The following is a 25,662-nucleotide window of genomic DNA, read 5'->3' on the forward strand; positions in this document are numbered from 1 at the left end:
AAAGGGCCAGTGTAAGGTTTGTAGTTGGCTGATAACATTGGTGTTGCTGGAAATCGAAACTTATCAAGTCAGACACGGAGGCTCGGCGGGTGTCTTCCTCCTCGGCTGGCTGTTTCTCAGCGTCAGCTCGACTAATATATCCTCAAGAAGTGACTCCGTCTTTCCGCCTATTTGGAGATTAAATGGCACGCTTTTAAACTTAACTTCAGTCCAATGCACTTCCTCGCTTCATCAGGTAGGTGTGTCGGAAGTCACTCACGCCACGATAGGCAGGGACCATAGACTGGCAGGGACACATGCGGGAGTCAGGGGGCTTGCATGCTAGATGTTTGTGCATTTTTTTAAACAGTGGTGTAATGTGAGGACATTTACTCAAGTACTGCGCTTGAATGCACTTTTTGAGTGCCTTGTGCTTGACTTGAGTATTTCAGTTTTTTGCTATTGTGTACTTCTACTCTACTACAATTCAGAGGTAAATATTGTACTTTTACTCCACTACATGTATTTAATACCGTTAGTTACTTTTCAGATATGGATTAATAATGTGAAATATAGAGAACACTATGACTTGTTACACCTGGATTAAATTCACATACCCTGCAGCATTCAAAGTAATTTAACTAGATTCCCAGCTTTGATAAACACATTACTGCATCAATAATTATAATCAAAACATATGATGTATATCATTCTGAAATGGACCAATCTACTTAATGAGTACTTTGACTTTTGGTGCATTACGTTTATTTTGGTGCTAACACTTTTGTACTTTTACTTGAGTTACATTTTGATTACAGAACTTGTACTTATAACAGAGTATTCCTACACTCTGTTACTTCTACTTTTACTTAAGTACAAGATCAGAGTACTTCTCCCACATCTGTATTTAAATACTGAATGAACATGAAGACAGGCTCGATGGTTGTCTTTGCATAATTTGACATGTAGGTGTTTTGTTTTTGCTCTTCGAGGAAATTAAAGGCTTATTTTTATGGGCCTTATCACAGTCAGGCTTTGTTACAATCTACTTTTGTCTGTTTGTCTTCTCTCCAGGGAACAAGCATGGACCCTGCCAGACAGAAACGCCAGGAGGAGATAACCAAAGCCCTGACTTTCATACAGTAAGATGTTTTCAGTGACGGAAAGTGAAACCAACCGTTCCCCTGAATGACTCATGCCTTTGCTCATAACCAGTATGTTTCTAAACTAATATTTACTTGTTTTCTAGGTCTTCACTAGCGTATCCAGAGCCGGATGGATACCAGGTACCAGTTGTTACTACGAGCACAATGTTATGTCTTCTCCCTATGTCACTTCCCTTTTGCAATGTGGGATTTATGCTTGTTATGATCTACAGTCACTTGGCCATAACTCACAACCCCAAGCCCCATTAGCTTTCTGTTTCGTTTCTCCCTTGAATTCCTCTGTCTATCTTTTCCTCCCATCTTTCCGTCCATTCTTGGCTGCATGCAAATCAAGGATCTATTCTCACATACTTTGCCCACTCTTCATATCCTTTGATATTCAAGTTTATCTCAATACTTACTGAATAGTTAGGCTTACATTTTGCATGTCTTGCCACCACATTTTGTAAATGGCCTAGGGACTATGAATCAAAGTTACTTGATGATCCACTGACCTTGCCTGACCTGGTGAATTACTAAATACTTGCTCAATGAATCACCTTCCTGTTATCCTGAGCTGTTCTTTGTTGTTTGTGTGTGCTAATGAGTATATTTAAGCATTAGGGCAGCAAGATTAGTAAACAAAAATTACCTCATTCCGAGTTTTTCAAATCAGATTTTGTCACGATAAAGGAAGGATTTATAATTTTCATTGTGTTGTGATGTCTCTCTTGTCTTTTAAGAAGTCTGTAGGCTATGATTTGTAGTTTAGGATTCCTCCACAATACTTAATTCAAAATGTTTTTTTAATCACTTGCTCTATATATATTATACACAAATATTCTGCATTCACAATTACATTTTTTAACCAGCCCATATTCCGCTTTTGATAACATTTAGATGAATTGTGCAGCCCTGGGAAGCATGCATAAATAGTGACCGTTATTGTATTATAGAAGTCATTGTGATAACTAGATGTAGTCTGTACCAATTCCTAGACTATAACATAATTAATTAAACTATTTTGTTTTTAACTGCTGCACATGGCATATATAAACAAAATAAAGAACATGGTGTTGAAAGTGTTGTGACTACTCTACTTCATGATATGACCCAATGTTTTTAAGACACGCCACCAGCATGATATCCCCTTCTTTCCTTTCCTTTCTTCTAGGACTTCCTCACCAAGTTGGTGTGCAATCTGCTGGATGAGGGCAACGCCTTCTTCAGGGACGAGGACTGGGAGCAGGCGGTGAGACAGTTCACTGAAGCCTTGAACGTCTCAAGCTACGCTGAAGCCGAGGAGATCCAGATCCCCGAGGTTTTGCTGGAGAGTCTTTATGTGAACCGGGCTGCTGCCTACCACAGCAAGGTGAGAAACAGCTGGTCCATGAGTTTCAGTTGTGTAGAAACTTGTGAAGATGAAGTGTGTTCTGTCTGTGTGTTGTTGTGAAATGGGTGCAGCTGTGGCTAAGGCTTGTGACAAACGCGTCTCCACACCCAAATCTGATCTGTGTGTTAGTCAATCAGTTGGGGAGACAGATGAAAATGCATCAACCCACAGTAATGACAGGTTGAATCCGTATCAGAAGTCCTTTATTTACAGCATTACACCAAAGAGGACAGTGTTGATAAAAGGCAAAAATAAAAACAGTAGACTAACATTTTAAATAAAGAGGCAAGCATGTGCTCAAAAAATGTAGACATCCAGGGTAAAACAAAGAGTAGCATCTTTTAATAATGAACATATAAAGGTGTTGAAGTAGCAGTCAGTAGTAACCATTAGTACACACAAAATATGTATAATGTGTTTTATAGATAAGATTAAATAAAGGGATTTTTCAACCTGCTTCAACTTTTATTTAATTGTAGCAGTTAATCCAAGACAGCTTCCTATCAGAAATATATATTCCTATTTATGAATAATGTCTAATTTATTATGGGAAAGTCCAGCTATGGCTCAGGAGGTCGATCAGTCAGCCAGCGCCGCAGTCTACATATCAAAGTGTCCTTGGGCAACATATCTAAGCCCAAGGCCAACAGTGTGTATGTGAGTGTGTGTGTGAGAGTCTGTGTAATCGGGTGTATGGCAGCCTCTGTCTCTGAATGAATGTGGGTGAATGTTGACTTGTAAAGTTTGAATAAGTGCTATAAGAATGCCGTCCATTTACCATTTACTTAGAATACAATCCAGGGCCCATGTCCACATACATGTAGCGCATCAGAAAGGTGATGGCAGTGTGCTATGTCAATAACGTATCACCGCTGTTGCAAGACTGACTAGCATGGATTTTGTCATCTGTTTATGCTACTATATATTTTTTCACAATAGTTTTTTCACTATATACCAACGAGAAGATTCTTGTTATTACACTTTATGAATGAGTTTGTTGACACCCATAAAATGACGGAGGAGGACAATAAAAGTCACACACTCATCGGCAGCAGCACCCAGCTGGTCTGCTCCAACAAACGGGTTTTAAAGGAGAGGTGTCATGCTTTTCCGGTTATTATCCATCCCCTTGTGTGTTATGAAGGTTTTTATGCATGTAAACGGTGTGCAGAGTCACAAACCCTCAAAGTACACCCTGTAGCGAGTAAAACTCTAACACAGAAAATACCTCCCCAAAACGCCTCGTTGGAGATTGTCCATTTGATTCTTCCGGGACGGCATGATGTCAAGCCGTACCCGGAACGAAATGGACCAATCCGTGGAGCCGTTACGTTACGTCCGCAGAGCCGTTACGTTAAGCCCCCGCTGATTGGTCCAAATTGACCAATCCATGGACTTCCTCACACACACATCTGTGTGCAGGGAGCAGGCAGCTCAGCTGATTTCTCCTCCCTGGCTGCAGGCTGATAACAGACAGTTGGGATCGCGGCGAAATTCTCTCTGCAGACCCGTTCTCACAGCGTTTATCAACCTTTTTCTTACTCAATATCAAGCCACACTTATTGTTTTTACTTCGGCTGTGACTTTGTGTGTGCTCAGGATGAGTTTGGCTGTGTTTCGCAATGTATCCTAAACAAGGAAACAACACCTCCACGGAGCTCAGCGCGATTCACAACGTCCCGACCAATCAGAGCACACTGTGCTCACAGGGAGGGTGGGGGCTGGAGCTATTGGAGCTACAACGAGCCGTTAAAGGCAGAGAGTGAAATTCAGTGAATACACGTAGTTTACAGAGATGCTGTATGAGAAACCAATGTGAGTTTGGAAAAATGCACAATATAAATCTATTTTAGTATACCTCAACAATGAAATTATGATCAGTGGAACTGGCCATGACACCTCTCCTTTAAGGTCTTTGTTATGATAGTTTCCGTCTGACAGACATGGCAAAAAACAAGCTTTTCATCCCATTTCTACAGTGACGTCAACAGCGCTTTTCTAGGAAGTTGAAATGTTTTCATAATATTTTAGTTGAGCGGTCGCACAAAAACGGCTGAACACTCGGAAAACAGACGCTGGGCCTTTTCTGGAGGCGGTACATCCGACGACATGTGCTCAGTTCTCATCTGATTCAATTGAAAAAAGATACATTTTCAATTTACACTTTCAATTCAGACCTGGAATTGGGAATAACAATCCCCAAATCTCTGATATATTTTAACTGACAAATAATATTTAACTGCCTTTTTTAGGGCTGTTCAGGCAAATCACAATGAAGTTATCTGTAAATGTACACTTCAGATAATGTACAAAATAAAAATAGACTATAAACTCAGTAAAATAATTCCCCCAAAGGAAGCATTTCTGTCCTTGCAACCCCTCACACCCAGTGGCGGCTCCAGAGTATTTTTGTTGGGTAATCTATGGTAGGGCTAACCCATACAGTGGTGGGGCTCAAATCAGTATTTGCAATGTAAATACATACACGCTATATCGCCCCCCCTTGACAGTGAAACGCCATGCATGAGGCTTAGATTATTTCCCTGTCTCATGCAAAATGACATCGAGAGCAACGGGTGTGAGTTAAACCAGTGGTTCTCAACTGGTCAAGCCTCAGGAGGACCCACTTTTTTCCTTGGTCAATAAATCGCGACCCAAAGATATAATACCAAAAAAAGTGCAGTAATATATGCTTCTCAGCATCCACTTTTAAGTACAGTGCATACATTTTCAGTAAATGTGGTCCATGGGAATAAACTCACATCCTCAACATTGTTTGTGCCATGCGAGGCAGATTATATCCCTTCACAGAACTACAGTATGCTTTTTAAACAAGTTTAAACGGATGATGGTCATCAATCCAAATTGAACTGTATGAAATAAAAAGTCACATTTGTCTTGTAGTAAATAAAAAAGGGCGACCTGGAGCCAATCCTGCAATTTCCCCACAGGTGAAAAAGGTGACATGTTGAAAAAAACGGACTTTTCACTGTGATCTTGACGTATGATAGTAAACGTTGGAGATCCAATGGGGATACTGAATAATAATAATCCTTATTTATTATAGCGCTTTTTCAATGACTCTCAAAGCGCTCCTTACAAATACACATTACACATACATGTAATGGTCATGTACTGTGGACAATACCCACAGGAGCAAATTCGGGTGAAGTATCTTGCCCAAGGACACAACGGCTTGACGCAGTGGTGGCGGAGGAGGGTTTCGACCTGGAGTTCCCCAACGCCCCTGTAGGAGCCACATTTGAAGTATTTTTTTCTGTGTTTATTACGGTACATGTTTTTGAGTCACTATAGGTGGTGGGCGTGTCAAAGGATTTGTGTGGTGACGTTTGCGGTTATATCTGGTTGCTTTTACCTGCGCACTTTGTGATAGATGGAGGGGGAGTGAGCTGGAGAAGGACACTTTTTGTTGACCGCACGCATGCACGCATAAAAGAATATACATATGGATATGGACTATTGAACTTTTGCTTTAAAAATAAAAGGTCAAACGCATACTGTTGGAAAGACTGAGTTTTTGCGCGTCCACAATGTTTTTCTCTTGTTTAGTCCCTCGCGGCACTTTGTTTAAAAGATTACTGCCGCAATAGCCCCCTTGATCTGATGATCAAACGCACAGCCCACTGCGCCACCCCGCCCAGGGTATTGTTGAAATATCTCCTGAACTTCCCCACTCAATCTATCAAGACCCGAGCAGTTGTGTAGAAGTCCAAGGTAAGGCACGGGCCGGCGCACATCGCTCAAAGTAATCCCTCGCCATATGAACTTTGACCCTAGGAGATAGAGGACAGAGGTGGAGAGGCACAACGTGGCGGATCTGAGTGATCTCAATCAGTAATGCGTGACGCAGACCCAATGTTTCGTTGCTCTGATTGGCTGTAGGTTTATTCAATTGCATTCGGAGGCATTTTGATCTGACCGCGGCCGCGCTGATATTATAACACCAGAGAATTTCCACACCTTTAGCATTTTGCTTATTTAATTTGCTTACTTTAAAATAATTTTTCATGGTGGGGCTAAGGTGGGGCTAAGCCATTTCTTGGTATGGCTGTAGCCTACCCCAGCCATACCCTGGAGCCGCCACTGCTCACACCTAAACCACAAAGCTTCTCTTTAAAACCAAAGAATATTGATCTGATTCTGACACTTTTAACCCCGTTCTTTATCTCTCTTCTCCCACAGGGGGAATATGAGCGGGGCGTGAAGGACTGCGACCGAGCTCTGACGGTGTGTAAGGAAAGCCGCAGGGCTCTGTTCAGGAAGGCCCTTTGTCTGAAGGAGCTCCGGAAGTACAAGGAGGCGTACAACTGCACCACAGACTGCCTGCTGATCAACAGACTGGTAAAGAAAAGACTGCCAGTGAAAGTGGACACTAATCAGTCTCAGAAAATGACTTTCATTTTTTAAATCAGACGGTGTCTCTTGAAGTGAAATGCTCCATGTATGCAATGAGCAAATGTGTTACCTGAGCCAAAACAAAGCATCGCCTTGAGCACATTTTCAGATCTACAGCTAAATGTTACACTACAATGTGTTTCTAAAAACATTGAAAGTAAAAAATAGGCAATGCAGTAACAGAATTTTTAGTCATATTTAACCAGCGCTGCCCTGTTTGACACGAGTTTAGGAGCAATAGTTGACAGCTTGGCTCTGATTGGTTGTTTCCCTTCGGTGCAGTGGAGTCCTGCAAATGCCATTTGGGAGTTTTAAAGAGGCAGAAGAACATTTCTTTATTTATCAATGTTTTTCTGTCTCATGCATCAGGATAGAGAGACAGTTGCTACAATATGACAGTTATCGTTAATATATTAACCAGCTGTAGCTTTAAATGTGTCTTTTCTTAGCATTTGTTACATGAACCTTAATTGCAAATAAATAGCTTTTGTGGACCAGTTCAACATGATATCAAGTGGGTGACACCACATTACATTACATTTAGCTGACGCTTTTATCCAAAGCGACTTACAATAAGTGCATTCGACGTGTAAGCTTTCTGCTGTCCTGATGTCAATGGGGAGCTCATTCCACCATTTAGGAGCCAGGATAGCAAACCCACGTGTTTTTGCTGATGGGAACTTGGGTCCCCCTCGCAGTGCGGGTGCAGCGAGCCGTTTGGCCGATGCAGAGCGGAGTGCACGTGCTGGGGTGTATGGTTTAACCATGTCCTGGATGTAGGAAGGGCCAGATCCATTCACAGCATGGTAGAGGCTAGAGACTTGTATCTTGCAAAATGTATTGATTTGTTATCTTTCTGTTTACCTCCTCACAGGACCAAGAGGTGAATGATCTCGCTCAGGAGCTGGCCGTCCATCTCAAACTGAAGAACCGGAAACCATATGTGGCTGCAAAGGTTAGAAAAATGATTACTGCTTAGATTTCTTCCAATATGAAAAGCAAATGAATCATTGGAAATTGTAGGTTGGGACTTTGATAAAATGTAATTAATGACATTACATTACATGTCATTTGTTAGACCCTTTTTATCCAAAGCGACTTACATACATTCAGTACTGTGGACAATCCCCACAGGAGCAATTTGGGGTGAAGTGTCTTGCCCAGGGACACAACGACATGTTGACTGCAGTGGGACTCGAACTTGCTACCCCCTGATTCGAAGTCCAGCACTGAGCCACAGCCGCCTCCTCGTTAATGTTAATATAACAATAAGCAATATAATTTTGGATGAAGGTATTTTATCACATTGATGCCGAACCCTCATTGATTAAATATGCAATGCAGGGGGCTATTAGCATCCAAAAATGTTAAAGAAATGGTTCCTACAGTGAAGAAAAATCTCCTGATAAGGGGATTCATTTAGTTGTGTCACGGTATCTTCATACTGCCTTGCTCTAACGCGGACATAATGCACATTTTTCTGTATTTGCTGTCTCTCATATCCAGTGTGTTGTTGTTTCTCCTCCAGGAAGGCGGACTCATCAAGAGAGCGGTCACAAACGGAAACACGACTGTTGAAGCCATCAAGGCAAGTTCCTCTCCAACATTAGATTTAATGAAAATGATTCCTACACGGCTCAAAACCCCAAACGTTTACATTTATTTATACATTTGAAAACCTCATAGATGATACAGGTTTCCCTGTTTAAAGATATATTACTGTTTTATTTGTCCTTTTTATTGCACTTATAATATAATATTAAATATTTTTATTTAATTTTATTCAACTGTCAGAAAACCAAATTTCTCCCCTGGTAAAAAATATGGGTTGTATTGTCCACAACCCATTTTATCTGTTTTAATTGTACCTATATTATATTGTTTTTCTCCCGCTCAGGTATCCAGTGCTCATGTAGGAAATGGTTTGAATCCTCTGAGTGGCTGTGCACCAGGTGGGAATTCTGGATTTGACTTGATCAGAATGAATGTTCTCCTCTGTCAAATTCTTGAAATAATGGTACAAAATCAATTACAAGTAAGATCTAATTAAATGCCCCTCTTTCTTCTCTTCAGTCAGTTTTCCCAGCATGCCTCAGTCCTCCGTTCCCTCCCGAGCTCCCAGCTTCAGACAACCTGCGGTCGCCTCATTTCCTGAAATGCTCGACAATCTAGACGACACAGAGCTGATGGGAGACGACCTGGACAGACTGCTCGACGACTTCCCTGAGGAGCACGCCCCGACTGAGGTAAAACCTGATTCTGCTGCAATGGGATGTACTAACAATCAAAATGTTATCGAAATCACAATATGGAATAGTGCGGAAAACAACTTCATCAGCAGGCTTATCCGAAAATGACCGAATGACACTCTGGCTGAAAGTTACAGCTTTTTCTAAAAGTTGGAAAGATATTCACAAATGCTTCCAGATTAGCTTTTTATTTGTGGAATTTTTTATAATGTATGTAAGTGAGCTTGAAAAGACAGACACAATAGAAAAACGATATGACTTTACTGTTAAACAGCCTTAAACACCATGAAAAGACAACACTCAGGATGTACCGATACCCAAGATATTAGGCCGTGTCTAGTCTCATGTCACAATATTGATAGAACATGAACGCCATAATACATCAAAACCTTCAAATGCGAAAGGTCGATCATGGACAAAGTGGCCCAAAGACCCTGATAGTGTGATGTAACCCTGCCTTTGTTAGCCCTACATGCCTAAATATGTATACTCGTATGCACATACTGTTGGAGCATCTAAGGAGATAAATGTGTATACGATTGTATAGATGTGGGATTGTATGTATGTATATTATGTATAATATTTTCTACAACATAGTAAGCATTTATTTTTACCCAGGATGACCCCGTCTGCTTTCATATTGTTTGTCTGGTCATTTTTTAAACCTTCAAATGCGACCTCCAAATCGAGCCATTGGGGCACTTTGTTCATAGTTCTTTACATCAATCTGCCCATTCCCCCTTTGTTTTCACCCATCATGACTCCAGTTTCATTCTTCCATGTTTTACAGACCCTCACCCAGGCAGTATTCCCAGCCCCCCGCAGGACACCCACCTCCGAACAGACCCTCTCTTTCATCCTTCCCGCTCCGACCCCTCAGCTTCCCCCGGCCTTCTTCAGCTCCTCCGTCAGCGAGCTCAACTCCCTGGACTCCTTCTGCGGGGTCATCAGCACCAACACTGGGGCCCTGGACGCCCTGGATCACCTCTTGACCTTTGGGATTAGCATTTCTCCAGAGTTGCCGTTGCCCTCCGTGGCGCTGGATGGTCTGGATGATCTGGATTGCCTGGATGACTTATTGGATAACGTTGCTGCTGGGAATGAGTCCATCTGTGAAGTGGAGGCAGGGGAGAAGTCTCTGGACGATCTGCTGGATGAACTGGATGAACTGGATCCTCTGAAGTCCGTTTGTGTTTCAGGAGGTCAGAGTGCCATGGAGGAGCTCGACTCTCTGGATGCCTTGGATTTGTTTCCCTCGGATGAAGGTGTTAAGGCCATTTTCCCACCAGTCTCCTTCGGGGCGGCAGGCCTGGACACGCTCTCCGATTTCAGCTCCACCGGTGATTATGATTAACTTGTTTTTATTGGCAAACACCTGGTGCCTCATTTATAAACGGTGTGTACGCTCAAAAGACGCACAGGCTGCAGTGGAGACGCTGTGCACAGCTGATCGACAGCTGGAACACAAACCACCAAATAAAAAAATAAACATTAATTGCAGTGACGTGCGGTGAGGTTCATGGCTGGTGAGGCACTGACTCACTGAGTCAGATTTACAAATATTATATTTTGACCTTAATCGAAATATTCGGTTATTTTCAAAAGCTTTTTTAGTCTGATGCTTCGATTCATTTTAAACAGACCGTTCAACAAAAGGATAGCCAAAATCTAAATATTGGATTGTTCTTTCTTAGTAAGATCCCATTTTCATTACAAATGTGGTCTTACCTTGACTTGAAGATGAAGTCCATGCTATCCTTCTGGACAACAATCTCTATTACTTTTTTGTAAAAGTCCTCCTTATCTTCCTGTAGTTTCAAAAGTCTAGTTTGTTGTTACGTCTACCGTCTCTGCGTAGAATTACAGTAGCAACAAGAACCTGTGGGCTCACATGCGCCCCCTTCAGTGCGGCAGAGGTTATGGCTGCCTCCCCTGGTGCATTTTCATTGCCGTTGAGACCAGCGAGCCTAAATATCATATATACGTGAAATAAGTTATTTAGAGACTATGGATGGCGAGGATAAATGTAATAAAGGGATCTACATACATTACATTGGTGACCTACAGTGAGATGGTAACAGGCATGTGCTTAGGGCCCGCTTTCCAGCCAGTTTCTCAGATCTCATCTGTGCCTCAACTCAGCCCACAGTAAATGGCTTGAGCGCGCTCACAAAATAAGTGCCCGCGCTAAATTAGTGCCCGCGCTCCAGCAAGTTACTCTGGGCTTACGAGAGGCAGAGCTCGTCCCTGCCTCACTTCTCATCGCTCCCGTAGCGGAGCTCGGCAAATTTGCTGATTTTGACTATAAAAAGCGATTAGAATCATACATAAATCACACTTACAACACAGATCAGTGGAGACATTTTATTATTATTACTATTTCGTTTTTCTTTAGTTGTTTTTCCGTTACATTGGAGTATGACAGGTGAGGCTCTGCCTCCCCTGCCTCCCCTGACTGCACGTCACTGATTAATTGACTCCACTCCGCAGGGATCCCCCGCTACTTTCTTACAGTTTCTCATCATGGGGGGGGGTCTCCTGTCCCCGGCACAAACACACTGACACACTGCCTGAGGAAGGTTATGTGTATTTTGTCATTAACTTTTTTCAGACCACTTATTTATTTATTTTGGTGACGATCCGACCTCCATGCTGCTACTCTGGTTCAAACTGCATCCACCAAACAATGTGATTTGTCTCCACCTTCCCAAAAGAACCAAAATCTGACACGATGTGAAATGTCTTTTTTAGCTGTTCTGTCGTCATTTCCTGCGATCTTCTTCATGCAGTCAGTCAAAATGAATATTAATACGGGGCGTTTCTTTGACTATTTATAGGCAAATATGGGCGTTACGTGAAGCCCGCAAAAGCTGCTTCGCATTTCGAGTTGATTGTGCGTCCTACGCCGTTACGCAGTGTTTTATAAATCGGGAAATGTCTGTGCGTATTTATTAGCTTTGTCCTACAGTACGTAAGCAACCTTCCCACGTGAATCCTACGCAATGCTTTAAAAAAGACCAGGGGCCTCATTTATAAAGGGACAGGCAGCAGGTGGCAGATCAGTTGACGAGTGATGATTTTTTTTTTTTTACATGCATTGTCTTGTTCAGCATGAAAAATATCAGATTTTGAGATAAATAAATTCATAGAGTTAACAGAATTATTTATTTCCTGTATATGGGACCAACAAGGCGTTTCTGATTCTGAGAAGTAAACATTTTATAATTTATTTTTAATATTATCATTATTTTATTCTCTTTACATTTTTCATAATTGATTAATTTCCAAAATTCAAGGATAAAAAAAGATAATTAAAGATACATTTATTATACCGCTTATTCAATATTGCATGTCCGTTCATCCGTTGCACTCTGAGGTTTTTTCCATTTGTTTGTAATTGTGGGGTTTATGGGAATTTTTCCTTGATAGAATTGCGCTACTTTTCAAAGATCATGCTAGTGTTTGCACATGTTTTAACCCATATATAACACATGTTCATATTATTCTAACTTGTTTTTTCTTCAGGTATCTCAGGCTCTCACGCTGCTGCAGCTCCAGTGATGCGATCTCAAAAGAATACCTCCAAAGTAAGACTTCTTATCTGGCTTGTGTTTCATGATCTCTTGTTGTCCGTTTTGTCGGTATTAACTTAAATCTTATTCTTACCAAGGCAACCAAGGAGAAGAAAAACCCCCCGCAGCTTGCAGTCACTCACCCGTTATCCTCCACCCACGAATTCCTGCAGGCCTGCACCGCCTGTTTCCCTCAGAGAGGTACGTCCATGTTCTTCTCTTAAACTACAATACTTTCAATGTTATTTAGCTGATGCTTTTATCCAAATCAGAAACACAATTCCTTTATTAGTCCAGCAGCGGGGACATTTACAACGTCACAGAAAAAGAGACATAACATTACCTTTTAGGTAAGCAATAATAGACAAGCTAGCATGTTACATATAGAGAAAAAGCACACATTAGAAATACAGATAAAGACAAATAAGTACTCATCAATTAGTAAAAAAAATTGAGTGGCAGCTTTTAAATAGGTACGTGTACATATTAAAGGTGGGGTAGGTAAGTTTGAGAAACCGGCTCGAGATGCACTTTTTGTTATATTCCATGGAATGCTCTTAACATCCCGATAGCAATGAATATCTGAAGTGCTTTGACAAAAAATCCATTAAAAAATGTCATCTGTGGAAGCCGTGGCGCTGTAAAAAGCACGACCAATCATCTGAGCCGGCCCGGCTAAAATAACTGGATGGTCTACCTGCCTGTCAGCCTTCCATCTGTGCACAAACTTATCTCGTGCCCTCATTGGTCATGTGCGCGTTCGTGTGTGTTGGAGGAGGGGCTCTATAAGGAAGTGGCAGATTTTCTCCGGTTGTGTATTTTCAAATTCTAGCGATCTCAAGCTGGTTTCTCAAACTTACCTACCCCACCTTTAAGGTTTGAGATACTTAAACAAACATGTTTAGCACATAAAAATGATCATCGTTATTGCATGGTAAAATTGCCCAAAAAGTGTATACATTGCACAGTACAGGTGTATTGCGTAAGATCCCAACAGTCTGTAAAGGGACTTACATTGAGCAGTTGTGGAAAGTAAATAGTTGCATTGACTCAAGTACTGTACTTAAGAACAACTTTGAGGTACTTGTACTTGAGTATTTCCATTTCATGCTACTTCATACTTCCACGCCATTTTGGAGGCAAAAATGGTCCCAATTACTTTTATCTGACAGCTTTAGTTAACAGTTACGTTGCAGGTACCTATAACTAATGAATAAATATGAATCAACTAATAACAAAAGATTATGATAATTGTATAGAAGGAAAAAAACAATGGTATGAATGCTTATTGAAACCCCGATGTACCTGAGGGATTCTTGCTCTTTTGTTTTAATGCACTTATTGTCAGTGGTGAAAGAAGAAATTAGATCCTTTTACTTAAACAAACATGAGGGCCCTTTTCTCCTAATCGTGTCAATATAACGGTCAGCATGTTATTTGAAATATTTGGACACAATAAGGATATCATTGGAAAGCTTTATCAGTGTGTGTAACTCAAAGTGTGTTTCTGGGTCGACTGATTCTGATACAGCAGGCCACACATGTCTCTCTTTGTGCCCCTACTTTTTTCTGACCTATTGAATCTTTTTGTATTCATTTGTTCTCAGGTCAGAGCATGTATTCATTTGTTCACAAGCCGGACCTGGTCCACAGCTGTAAAGGAAACATGTTGTTGTGTCGACGAAGAACCGACCCTCCTTCAGAGTGGACCAGAGTGAGACAGATCCCCAATTGTTCCTTCAAGGGGCCGTTTGTACTCTGCAGAGGTAAGCATCTCAAAATCAGATGGATCAGTTCTTATCTCTTGGCATTCATTGTTCTTGTATTTAAACTGATGTGTGTAGCGATTTGTGCGTGTCTGTATAAATATAGTGGTGTATTAGAATGAATAGGATATTGATGCTGAATTGCACAAACACTATTAAGCCAAATTCTTACAAGCCATGTATTACATTTAAACCTGTGTCCGTGTAATTCAGTATTTGTTTTTCCCATTCTTCTAATTTGTATCTACCAAATTACTCTTTAGTTCAGTGTCTATGGTTCGTCAAAATCAGCATTTTAACAAAGACAAACTTGCTAAACTTAGTAAAGTCTGTTGTTTTTTAGCTAAACAAGGTGATCAATACTTGTTTAGTTTTTTATTTTTGCACTGAGGGTCTTTGTTTCCTGTGTTTGTTTGTGTGACTGAGCAGACCCCATGCTGGAATGTGGGGGGTGGGATCAGTTCAGGCTAACCCGAGTTGACCCATCCTGTCGTAAATTGACCGTTTGTCCCTCACTTAACTGTTAGTACCCTAAGAGCCATTTCCAGCACTGATAACCAGTTTCAATCAATCAATCAATCAATCAATCAAAGTTTATTTATAAAGCACATTTAAAAGCGATTTTTGGTCGGGCCAAAGTGCTGTACATGTAATAAATACTACAATCAAGAGTTTCATGTCTCTTTGTGATTAATTGAAGGAGGGCAGTATGGATATATGATATAGTAGTTTTGGGTAAGGTAACTTATGTTTAAATGTATTTTCCCATGCAAACAAGGCTACATTCTCTTTCCTTGGTCAGAGACGGCTATATGAAAAGGAACTATTGATGACACATGAATTCAGGGAAGCCGTTAAAAAGGACCTGAAATAAAAATAATTTAACGTGACTTGTGAGTTAGGGCTCGGCAATATATTGATTTTACATTGATATCTTGATAGGAGGCTAGATATCGTTTTTTTAAAGCTACATGTCAATTTCTGAACCTACCAGACTGTACTATCATTTATATTTACCCAAAATGCAATGGAAAAATCCAATGGACTTTTTGTTTATGGAGCCCCTGTGATGCTAACTTCCGGTTCGGCCTACAAAAATATGTCGTCACTGCACCACTCTATTGCACCCTACGATAAATTTTCAATATCTACAATATTTGTTATATTTTCATATTTGATTGCCCGTGACCAGAGATGGCAAAAGTACACACATCCTTTACTCAAGTAGAAGTACAGATACTCGTGTTTAAAAAATACTCTTGTAAAAGTAGAAGTACTGACTAAACTTCTTGACTCAAGTAAAAGTAAAGAGGGCTTTGAAATGTACTTCAGTAAAAAGTACCCATAACTAGCAGCTGTTTTAAAGAGTACCTGACCTCCCTTTATATTAATAGAACAATAATGTCATTGTTAGCTAATGAATGTTTCCATGCTGAACAACGGCAACATGACAACGTTTTCATTGGTCCCTCTTCTTTAGAGAAGACCAGGAAATGATAGATACACGGATCGTGTTCAAATCAATAGGCACGCAATGACTCTAAATAATAATGATCACGCCACCAAACACACATTCAAACTAAAGGAACCAGCCTGTTTGGAAAATGAGAGAAGTAGAAAGTACAGGTATTTGTGTTCAACGTGTAAGAAGTAGAAAGTACAGGTATTTGGGTTCAAAATGTAAGAAGTCAAAGTAAAAAGTCGTCAGAAAAATAAGTAGTGGAGTAAAGTACTGATACCAGAAAAATGTACTTGGGTACAGCAACGTAGTATTTGTACTCCACTACTTCCCACCTCTGCCCATGAATGAGTTTTTTTTTTTACTTTTCAGAACTGCTGAGCTCCGGGGATTTGGGCAGATGTAAATTCGGAGAGGACTGCACGTTCGCCTACAACCAGCTGGAGATCGACGTTTGGATGGAAGAGAGGAAGGGGACGCTGGACAGACAGCTGCTGTTTGAGACGGAACGTTTAAAACTGGACCCCGTGGACAGCATCCTGCACCTTCTGAAGGAGAACAAGGGCGTGTTCGTGTTCCTCTGTCAGGTCAGTGCCCTTTTACTCATTATATTATTATATTTTATAATTTTGACGGTACAGACATAGTTTCGGATCTCTTCTTATGTCTGTTTAACCCAGGGGGGTCCAAACTCTTTTCTCCGAGAGCCACATACAGAAAAATATACGCAGGGCTGGGCCACTCACTAGAGGTATACTGCCTCATAAGTTCAGTTCAGTCAGACAACTCGCGTGTTTCTTAATATGTTTATTAGAAGCAGCATATAGTTTGAGTTTGGCGTCTAGGCTCGGGCCTCATCACTCCACAGATTTACAAAGAACATTGAGTGATGATTAGATAACTATCCCCCGAGCCTACAGGTGGAAGCTGGGGTGGAAGCTGGGGTGGAAGCTGGGGTGGAAGCTGGGGTGGAAGCTGGGGTGGAAGCTGGGGTGGTGGTGGGGCAGGCAAGCAGCAGCAACATGAAACACAGCAGCAGGAACATGTACGCAGCAATAGCAAGTGAACACAGCAGCAGCATAGCGAGGCAGAGGCAGGAAGACCTGGCAGCTTAAATAGAGCGGCATGTTTAGGAGAATGTGTTTGGTTGGTTGTAAGAGGGACGAGGTGCGTCACGTGTTAATGTATCATTGGTGCTCGAGTTGACTGCCTGAACTAGCTCGCAGGCTTCGCCCCATTTATAAGATAGCAAAATCAATCAAAAGTAGGTGCATGATGCTTGTGAGTGTTGGCAGCTCATCCCTTACAACAGAAGCCTCACATTGATTATAATAAGGAGAAATATGAAGGGTGTATTTCAAGCTTGTTATGGAAATAAGTCATTGGGCTTTTTTCTTATCAACTAAGATATGTTAGAAAATTGTTCCAACTTGAATTGACTGAATTTATTTGAAAAGTGGTCTTATTTATTAACACGTGAATACTACTGTGTAATATATTTTTACATTTATATTTGAGAAGTACAATATAAGACAAGCACAAGTTTAATCTGTGGGCCATATTCCATTATACTTTTTTAATTTGCTGAGGGCCGATTCAAATTGGCCCGCGGGCTGCATTTGGCCCCCGGGCCGTAGTTTGGACACCCCTGGTTTAACCTAATTATATATATATATTTTTTTTTATATGAATTATTTATGGATTTGTTTTAAACATCTTGCTGTCTATTATATTTTAATACTGCATACAGTATGTATATTCTTCTGTATCATACACAATGGATTGTATTGATCAAACAATAAATGCTGGAATAAATACAAAAACATTTATTAAATAAAGCTTAATGTAATTGATTAAAAATATAAGAAATACCAGGAAATTCACGGTCATTTATTTATTCATGTGTGTCTTTTATATTATACATCTTTCTTTATTTCTGTAAGTAACATTTGTACTATTATCTCTGTAGTTTTCTGTATGGAATCAGGTATGTTTACCTTTTTTTGTATGTGTGTAAATATCGTGATATAAAATATTTAATTGAATTCATATGATATACTTACTTTTATTTCTACAATTAACTCTTATTTCTGAGGGCAGTTGTATTGTGTAATAAAAACACAATATTGGAAACATAAGCATTACATTATGAACAGCATTTTATTGTATCATTTCTTTGTCTCATCTTCTTTTGTTGGTATTGTTTGTCTTCCTGTCTCTGTAGGAATGCTATGACGGTAAACCTAGGATCATCAGTAATCGCTGCAGAGACAATCGCACCACCTGCTCCAACCTGGACGCTCACCACACCTTCGATGCCAACAAGTGAGCAAGTTTACAACATATCTCCTCCTCATCTTACGCTGTGTTTCTGTTCACTAAAGTTCACCTATTATGCAAAACCCACTTTTTCACGTCTCTTCTACATCAACATGTGTCCCCTCTTCTTCATGTCTCTTCTACATCAACATGTGTCCCCTCTTCTTCATGTCTCTTCTACATCAACATGTGTCCCCTCTTCTTCATGTCTCTTCTACATCAACATGTGTCCCCTCTTCTTCATGTCTCTTCTACATCAACATGTGTCCCCTCTTCTTCATGTCTCTTCTACATCAACATGTGTCCCCTCTTCTTCATGTCTCTTCTACATCAACATGTGTCCCCCTCTTCTTCATGTCTCTTCTACATCAACATGTGTCCCCTCTTCTTCACGTCTCTTCTACATCAACATGTGTCCCCTCTTCTTCATGTCTCTTCTACATCAACATGTGTCCCCTCTTCTTCATGTCTCTTCTACATCAACATGTCCCTTCTTTTTCATGTCTCTTCTTCATCAACATGTGTCCCCTCTTCTTCATGTCTCTTCTACATCAACATGTGTCCCCTCTGTGTAAAGAGACTCTGAAGGTTTCAGGAACAAAGATGGGGGGGGGGGGGGGTTGTCGAATAATCGATTAATATTCGCCAGGGCTGTCCGATTTTCGATTTTGATCATGGTCAGTTTCTGGCATCCCTAATCTAAAGTAACAGACAGAGAATCAGCACTTTTGAAACAGGGCTGAAACAGAGGGGATTATGGGATGCTGCAATGATCTGTTTGGTGTTTGGAGCCAAACACTTCAGAGACATGTTTTGTATATATCTGAGGACCTTTAAAACATGCTTTTCTTCTCTCCCGTCAGATGCTTGGCGTTTGTGATGAGGACCCACAGTGTGAACTACAGAAAGGTCCGGCCCCTCAGCATCCTGTGCTCTTTGGATTTGTGCCGCCACGCCATCCGCTACGGCTGCCAGCGAGAGGACAGCTGCTGCTACGCCCACTCCGTCATAGAGCTCAAAACCTGGAGGGTGCAGCGAGACACAGGTGCAGGAATGAGTCCTAAAGCCGGGAATGAGTTAGCATTTTACCACTTCCAGGTTCCTTCAGCAAGTCAATGGGTTCTTTGAGTGTGTTTTGGATTAGAAGCGTGAAATAAGATCTGTGTTTAAGACGAGCTGAAGAGATTTTGTTTGTTCCAAGTCATAAAATACGTCCGTAAATACCCCACTGGTGAATGTCAAGCTTTTACGGGTCTTAAAACATGCAATTGCTAACAAAAATGAGACGTCATCTCACCGAACATTAGCCGCCTTTAGCTTAGTGGTGGTGACGTGAAGTCATGTGACCGTGATGTAGTTCCTTTATAGCCTAGCGTTAGCTTTTTCATTGTGTTGCAATAGCCTGTGATGTTTCTCTTGAATTGAATGTTGACTTTATCAATGTGTGTGCTTCTGTTATTCAGGTATCAGCCCTGACGAGATAGTGAAAATATCCACAAAGTATGCTGAGAATCAGGAGCAAATCTCAAAACAACAGAATGGAAATAGAGTAAGACATTTTTTTTTTTTTATAGAAACTACATAGTGTTTCTCCTGCATATATAATGGAATGTTAAATATCAATTTTTTTAACAGTGTCACCAAATCACTGCTAGTCTTATCAAGGTCTATTTTTCATTTTGTGTAACTTACATAATTATACATTTTCATTTCATATAAAATGTGTGTAGGTGTTGGCTAACGTGAACCTTTGAAAACAATGATTATTTTCTTGTTTATATGGGCAGCAGATGAAAAGTTAAATGACGGACATTAAAACTCTTTATAATTTGATTTTAAACAGTTGTCTTCTGGAGGCGTTGGGGGTAAACCTAAAGGAGGGAAGAGTCTGAACATGAATATGAAGTTTGTCTGTGCTCGCTGCTGGGCGGACCGCCGCATCGGGGAACCTGACAAAGCCCTGAAGTACTGCAGCGCTAAGGCCAGGCACCTGTGAGTAAAAATAATGAATTTACATAGACTGGGGAAGAAAAAAAAGTTTATTTTGCATGAACTGTTCAATTCAAATAGTTTGGGCTTCTTTGTCCTTTTTCAGTGGAAAGAAAAGTTAAAAAATACATATTTAAAGGTAGGGTAGGTAAGAATGGAGAAACCAGCTCGAGTGCGCTAGAATTTGAAAGTACGCAGCCGAAAGAAATCTGCCCCTTCCTTCAGACTTCCTTACAGAGCCCCTCCTCCAACACACACGAACGCGCACATGACCAATGAGGGCACGAGATAAGTTTGTGCACAGATGGAAGGCTGACAGGCAGGTAGGCCATCCAGTTATTTTAGCGGGCCGGCTCAGATGATTGGTCGTGCTTTTTACAGCGCCACGGCTTCCACAGATTAAATATTTGTATTTATTTATTGTCAAAGCATTTAATGTATTCATTGCTATCGGGATGTTAAAGGTGGGGTAGGTAATTCACTTCAGAAACACTTTTTGTTATATTCCATGGAATGCTCTTAACATCCCGATAGCAATGAATACATTAAATGCTTTGACAATAAATACATAACAAAATGTCATCTGTGGAAGCCGTAGCGCTGTAAAAAGCACGACCAATCATCTGAGCCGGCCCGGCTAAAATAACTGGACGGCCTACCTGCCTGTCAGCCTTCCATCTGTGCACAAACTTATCTCGTGCCCTCATTGGTCATGTGCGCGTTCGTGTGTGTTGGAGGAGGGGCTCTGTAAGGAAGTCTGAAGGAAGGTGTTAGGAAAATATCACTCGACACCGGGATGAGAATCAATAGTCAGGTACTAATTTATTCTTGCAAGAAGGAGCAGAGTTAAGTCACATACAAAGGATATGGTTCAACTCACACACATGAGGTATGCTGCTCAAAGGAGCAGGAAAAAACATCAAGCTTATATAGTCTAAAGTGAGGAGGTAACAACAAAGTCGTAAATCGGTTTGGTGTCGGGACATCTCTGGAAAGTCACATACTTCCTTCGCGCCACTGTTGCTCTTTGCCCCTCGAAGAAGTTAGGAGACAAGAAGAATGCGTCCTCTCAACATGAATTATGCCCTGCCTTCTCCTATCTCAGAAGAGGCAGCTGCAAGGTCACACACAGTATCAGTGCATTAAAACCCATAAGAGGAGACAACTTGCATTTTCTCCAACGGAAGGGGCAGATTTTTTTCGGCTGCGTACTTTCAAATTCTAGCGCACTCGAGCTGGTTTCTCCATTCTTACCTACCTGAAGAGCATTCCATGGAATATAACAAAAAGTGTTTCTGAAGTGAATTACCTACCCTACCTTTTAAGTGTTATTTTACTAAGTGAATTTGTGGCCATAGATTTCTCCTAAATGCAGCAGATGTTAGCATTGGAGAAATATGGAAGAGGATTAGAGCCACATGAGAAAAGTAATTTGGGATGTGACAAAAAGAAAAACTTTACTTTGAGACTTTAATCTCAGAACTCAAAAATAAAATCTATTTTGGTCACCAGGCCTTAATCCTCTTCCGTAGATAACAACTACTTTGTATATTTATTTACACAAGCTTTTTTTATTTTTTGTAGTACAAAACACAATGTCCTTTTCGTCTCTTCATCTTAAGGTGGTCTAGAGAGAGAAGCGTCCTGCTGGTGAAGTCTTTGGAGAGAAGTAAATGGGTCGAGATCAGACCGCTGCCACATGCCAAGAACTTCCCTGTGTATTATGATGTAGGTCTGCTCCCTCTCCCATTATGCTTTTTAATACAACAAGTAGTTTAGCAGGGGTCTTTCCCAATCTTTCTAGCATTTATGTCTTTTATCTGGTGCGATTTTGCAATTTAGCCTGTCTTTGTGGTTTCTCCTGAAAGTTTGATCTGCACATTGTGATGTGGTTTTAACAGCAATACATTTCCTCCTGGCAGATATGTACCCAGATTTTGGAGAAAAAGAAATGCAACTACACCGGGAAATGCACCTTTGCCCACAGCCCGGAGGAGAAGGACATGTGGATGTATATGAAGAACAACGACTGTGAGTTATTGAAGTCGTGTTTTAGCATTGCACTCATCACATTGTTGGATTCACCATGAACATGTTTTTACAAAAAGATCAACATTTAATTCCCCAAAACCAGAGATATTATTTTTCTATTACTTGCATTCCTCCTTCTTTTACATACCTGTTGCCTTCATTACCACAACACATTGAGTTTTGATATGTTGTGCTAGTAGTCGCTAATGTAGCTTGGAAGAGCTAGCAGCAAGCAGAAGACTACTATTACAATTTGGGAATGTCTTGGAAACTATATAGTTAAAACTGAATAGATAATAGAAATTGCTTTAACTTAGTTTTTCCATATTGTTAAGTGAATGCAGGAATATTAATAAAAAAAATATTACATTTGTCAGTTCATATGTATTAGTTTTTCATTTTGACTGACTTATTAAGATAAGTGGTCAAAATGTATGCTGAAAACGTGTGTAACTGTATAATTTCTTATCTCATTTAAATAGCATTGTGCCCGATCATTCTTTTGGGTCTTGATTTGTTGTCTGCTTCCCACTGAACATCCTCAAAGTGACCACAGATCTGTGTATTTGTACCTGTAGTGCACGACATGCAACAGATGTACGACATGTGGCTGTCATTAACTGCCAACAACCATCAAGCAAACGGAGCCGCGCTCACTCAGTCCACATCAGAGGAAAAATACATAGTCATGCCGACTGACTACGCTGAGCCAATGGTGGGTTCACATTTGATTTTCGAGCATTGCCACCAAACAAAAAAGGTCCACGTGTTTCACATGACGATGGTTTCTCCTCTTTGTATTTCAGACTGGCTTGTACTGCCGTCTGTGTGGTCGGCATAGTAACGGCGAGCGGCAGTGGCAGCAGCACATCTCGTCTGAGAAGCACAAAGACCGAGTGTTCAGCTGCGAGGGAGAAGAGGAGGCTCTGACCTGGAACTACCGCTTCCCTGGACTCTGCTTTGACCTCTGCCCCAAGTAAGACCACTGACCCTGGATCAGTTTTTGAATTGGAACTATTGGTGGAAGAAGTATTCTGATCTTATACTTAAAAAAGCCATGTAATGCTAATTTTCAGGTTCATATTCATATATATGTAGTGCCTCTACTGTGAGATGTTTACATGCTTTAATGTTCAAAAAGATCTTTATTGTTATCATACTGCCTGTGCTGCAGCACCTCTTTTCACCCTCCGTCTTAAACCAGAGCCCAGTCTGCTCTGATTGGTTAGCTGGCCGGCTCGGTTGTGATAGGTCAACAGCTTAAAGATCTAAATAGAAGCACAAGTGTTATGTTATGGAAGTAAACAAAGGAGTCCAATGGAGGTGTTTCAGGGGGGGGAGGGAGTGTGTGGGAGAGAAACTCCCTCAGCAGGGAACACAGGGATTTTAGCCTTTGCAGACACATGCACAAAAACCTATATAACACACTACAGGAAAAGGAAAACTCCAAAAAGCATAATAGGGCCTCTTTAAAGAAGATTAATTATTGATATTTGGTTTCAAATGAGTGCTAATGTTGCTGTGTCTGCTTGAAGTGTAAATAATCACAATAATCAACTTTAGAAGTGTATATTTATTCGATGTTTACAGCTTGTGATGTTCATGTTTGACAGGTTGGATGGTGGCTGTCCTGAAGGCGTGAGCTGCGACTTCGCCCACAGCATGGAGGAGCTGCAGGAGTGGACCGAGAGGCGTGACTTCCTGCGGCAGAAGCTAGCCAAAGCCAGAGAAGACATGCTAGTCATGCCCGACGAGTTTGACTTCGGGAAGTTCAACTTTCTACTTCAGGACTGAGTAGATTTATTTCACGTTATGAGCCTTAACTGCCAAACTAGCCTGTCTTTTTATTCAACATGACCAAATCAAACGAGCAGTGTTAAAAATGGCACTGCCAGAAGAACCTTTCAAACATGCCATAAACCCCTTCATTTCAAAATGGTAAATATTTTAATTTTTAGATGTTTCTTATCCCTGTTTTGAGAGCCACTTTTGCACGTGTCTGTTCAGTCAAACATCAGTAATAAAAGTGCTGTGAAGTAAGGCTCATATTGGTGCCAATGTAAAAAAGACACAGATACAAACACATTTTGAATATTCAAAAAGGATAATATTGTCCCATACATGCAGCCTTTTCTTTGCTCAAACTAATGTGAAATTCACACAAATGTGTTGAGTTGTTTAGTTATTTTCCCTTATGTTGCGTCCTGTTTATAAAGGGAGTTTTATTATCAAGAGTGCGTTCAGACTACAGTTCACTCGGAGTTTATGTGTATCAAAGTCTCAATAAAGCCATGTAACAAAACCAACACGTGTTTTTGGGTTGTATAATTTTGATTTAGTGTTTTAATGTGTTTGTTATTGTGGTTCAAACTAACTATCGGCACAGTCTGGTGTTGCAACAATTATGACTCTAACCCTAACTATGAGACTGACAAGATTTGCACAATAGATCAACTAGAAAATATGTTTCAAGTAAATGAAAAATAAACGTTATGTTGCACTGTTTCTTTTGTTAGACCTGTGAACTATTTACTTGTAATGCATTGAATAACTTCAGTGTGGTATTGCTACCAGTGGTGGAAAGTAACAGAGACAAGTACTCACACAACCAGGGCCACTTAAGTATTTTTATGTTATGGTAATCCGAACTGTATATGGAGTAGAAGTATAGGAGCAATGTTGTACTTTTTTCGCCAAATACATTCACTTTAATGTTTTTGTTACAAGTTATTTAGCTAATCTGATTAAGATTAGATCAAATAAATCTTTATTAATCCCTGTAGGACAATTTAACGGGCGGGGCAGCAACGGCAATATGAGACAAAGGAAACGGAGCATAGGGCAGGAGAGAGCACACAGGAATAATAACAGTTTACATTTAAATAACAAAAGAATATGGTAAAACTGTATTAAACAGCATGTATATAAAAAATAATTATCAAATATAAGATAAACTTATATAAAGTATATGTGCAAGTGTGCAAATCCACAGTAGCAAAGTAGGAAGAAACATGGGGCAGGTTGATTTATTTATTAGTTTATTTAACAGAAATGCACCACAGGCTTGACATATGAACACCCTAAAAACAATTCATGTTTAAATGAATAAACATGCAAAATAGATATGAACTATACTGGAAATGCTAATAAAAACAAACAAAACATGCATATTATATTGCAAGAAAATACTTTTTGGGTGGTTTAAACCTTGACTGTGCAGCCTGATTGTTTTTATTGGATAAGCTACCAAGCAGTTAAAGGTGAATACTTCTTCACAGCTGAAAATAAATACAAACTTCTGCTTTAAATCCATGTTTTATTACTGCATTACTCTTATTCGGTCA

General features: G+C 40.4%; 1 protein-coding gene across 1 annotated transcript; it reads left to right on the forward strand.

Moving 5' to 3' along the window:
- Positions 1-35: 35 nt before the first annotated feature.
- On the forward strand, positions 36-24,624 carry LOC117492510 (zinc finger CCCH domain-containing protein 7B-like). The gene is made up of 23 exons (XM_034142795.1): positions 36-235; positions 1,054-1,121; positions 1,229-1,265; positions 2,299-2,496; positions 6,721-6,879; positions 7,808-7,888; positions 8,462-8,521; positions 8,831-8,885; positions 9,007-9,179; positions 9,973-10,522; positions 12,708-12,769; positions 12,853-12,955; positions 14,362-14,520; positions 16,352-16,566; positions 18,204-18,304; positions 19,162-19,343; positions 19,762-19,847; positions 20,142-20,290; positions 21,910-22,015; positions 22,210-22,318; positions 22,897-23,033; positions 23,125-23,294; positions 23,932-24,624. Exons 2-23 carry the CDS (start codon positions 1,063-1,065, stop codon positions 24,110-24,112), a joined length of 3,132 nt encoding a protein of 1,043 aa, XP_033998686.1. The 5' UTR covers positions 36-235; positions 1,054-1,062; the 3' UTR covers positions 24,113-24,624.
- Positions 24,625-25,662: the final 1,038 nt, after the last annotated feature.

This window comes from Trematomus bernacchii, unplaced genomic scaffold (genome assembly GCF_902827165.1).
Source record: "Trematomus bernacchii unplaced genomic scaffold, fTreBer1.1, whole genome shotgun sequence".
Classification (NCBI taxonomy): Eukaryota; Metazoa; Chordata; class Actinopteri; order Perciformes; family Nototheniidae; genus Trematomus; species Trematomus bernacchii.

What these genes read in the sequence shown, in the direction of transcription:
- LOC117492510 (XM_034142795.1), top strand. Translation starts at nt 1,063, where the DNA reads ATGGACCCTGCCAGACAGAAACGCCAGGAGGAGATAACCAAAGCCCTG. An exon ending in CAGAGCCGGATGGATACCAG is followed by an intron (nt 1,266 to 2,298) that starts GTACCAGTTGTT and finishes CCTTTCTTCTAG; the next exon opens with GACTTCCTCACCAAGTTGGT. An exon ending in GCCGTTTGTACTCTGCAGAG is followed by an intron (nt 14,521 to 16,351) that starts GTAAGCATCTCA and finishes TTTACTTTTCAG; the next exon opens with AACTGCTGAGCTCCGGGGAT.